The 2,102-nt window shown below is 28.4% G+C and overlaps 1 protein-coding gene across 2 annotated transcripts in view; it reads left to right on the top strand.

Moving 5' to 3' along the window:
* Positions 1 to 1,798, top strand: part of LOC100206252 (bifunctional 3'-phosphoadenosine 5'-phosphosulfate synthase) — an 18,918-nt gene extending 17,120 nt beyond the window's left edge. For both annotated transcript variants that reach the window (XM_065800293.1, XM_065800294.1), the window contains exon 6: positions 1,342 to 1,798. In XM_065800293.1, the coding sequence (XP_065656365.1) occupies positions 1,342 to 1,754 (413 nt within the window). In that variant the 3' untranslated portion in view covers positions 1,755 to 1,798. The remainder of the gene's footprint in view (positions 1 to 1,341) is intronic.
* Positions 1,799 to 2,102: the final 304 nt, after the last annotated feature.

The following is a 2,102-nucleotide window of genomic DNA, read 5'->3' as shown; positions in this document are numbered from 1 at the left end:
CGACCCTAATATATATGTGTGTGTGTGTGTGTGTGTGTGTGTGTGTGTATATATATGTGTGTGTATATATATATGTGTGTATGTATATATATATATATATATATATATATATATATATATATATATATATATATATATATATATACATACTTACATACATACATACATACATACATACATATACATGCATATCATGTTAAATAAATACGATTGCAATAAACTTTGTAATATATTAAGCTCCTGATTTAAATGATATACTGTGTAACAACAAAATAAAGTTATCTTTAAACACAAACCCGATGTTTATTAGTCATGTTTACTCATGTAGTATTATGAATATATTGACGAGACCAAAATAAAAGTGATTTTGAAGTGTCAAACATAAAAATGATAGCAAAAAAGTAAAATGGCTCAGTTTAGGTTGATTGGACATTCTAAGACTTGCCGCGGTGCTTTTGACCGACTATATCCAAATACGCTTGTAGTTATTCCAAAATACCAGAACATTAACAGATACTAAATTCGTTCAGAATTCGGAAATTAAGAGAATTTCTAAATTCCTTTGGTTTTTTTGTAAAAAGATAACATCACCATTATATTATTTTACAGATTTTATATTTTTATGGTTTTTAATGATTTCGTAAAGTTTTATTGTTAACAAATAAATTCGAGCTTGTTAACAACCTAATGTATTTATTAGTACATTTACTCGTAAGTTATTGATACCGCGATCAACTATATTATGGAGCATCATATTGACCATATCTACTATATTATGGAGCATCATATTGACCATATCTACAAGCTTAATTATAGAATGATAGAATGGTTGCGAGTAATCATTTACCGGTGAATTTGCCAGTAAATACTTTATATTACCTTTTACCAAGCTCAATCTTACAGACGATGCTGATCACAATAATTCAGCAAATTATCTAGAAAAATATAATTTAATTTTAATTTGTATAAAGTTTATACGCAGCCTTACTTAATTTTACAATTTATACGCAGCCTTATTTAATTTTTTGTATAATGAGAATGTAATTTAAAATAAAAATTATTTATAAATTTTCTCTCTCAATATATAAAGATTATATATATAAAAATGCTATACAAGTTGTTTGTGTTTTTTTTTTTTTAAACGTATGTTTTAAACAATTTATATAGAATGCAATTTTTACCATTGTGGCGATCTCCAAATCTCCTTATATGACGATCTGACCAAATATCCTTATAGATTGGGAAAAATATTCTTAATTCTCCTTAAAATCCTTATTTTTAGCCTCAGTTTAAATTGTGGTAAACCTGATATCAATTGATAAACTCTAATTGTCTTTATAGCAATATTTCCTTCTCCAATGATGTACGCTGGTCCAACAGAAGTTCAATGGCATTGTAAAGCCCGAATAGCAACAGGTGCAACTTATTATATTGTTGGTCGTGATCCAGCAGGAATGCCACACCCTGAACAACCAGGAGATTTGTATGATCCTACTCATGGAGGTAAAGTGCTTACTATGGCACCAGGTTTGTTGCAGTTGGAAATTTTACCTTTCAAAGTTGCAGTTTACAATAAAGTCAACCAGCGAATGGAATACTTTGATCCAGCCAGGAAAGAAGAGTTCGATTTTATTTCTGGAACAAAAATGAGAGGTTTTGCACGTGATGGGATTTTGCCACCGCCTGGTTTTATGGCGCCAAAAAGCTGGCAAGTTCTAGCTGATTACTATCAATCTTTAAAGGAAGATTATTAATTTTTTTTTAATTATTTTTTGATTAATTTAAAGTATACTTAGTATTATAGCGTTTTTTGTATACTCAAAATTTCCGTTTTTTTTTTTTTGACAACACACTACGATATGTGTGTGTATGATTGTAGTGATGCTGTTTTGAAGTGCAAATGCTATCAAGAAAGTGCTCGATGAACTGAGTCAGAGCTATAATATAATATATATGTAGAAAATAAAACTACGTGATTTTCACAACTTTAAGTTTCATGCTATTGCAATCATCGTGTGCAATGAAAATATAATTTTTTCGTTAAAATATAGAACTAGTAGTTATTTTACGTAACTAGTTTCATTTGTATATAATTATTTTAA

Source organism: Hydra vulgaris, chromosome 06 (assembly GCF_038396675.1).
Source record: "Hydra vulgaris chromosome 06, alternate assembly HydraT2T_AEP".
NCBI classification, from domain to species: domain Eukaryota; kingdom Metazoa; phylum Cnidaria; class Hydrozoa; order Anthoathecata; family Hydridae; genus Hydra; species Hydra vulgaris.
The sequence above is the reverse complement of the archived record's forward strand: the minus strand, read 5'-3'. Positions and strand labels throughout refer to the sequence as shown.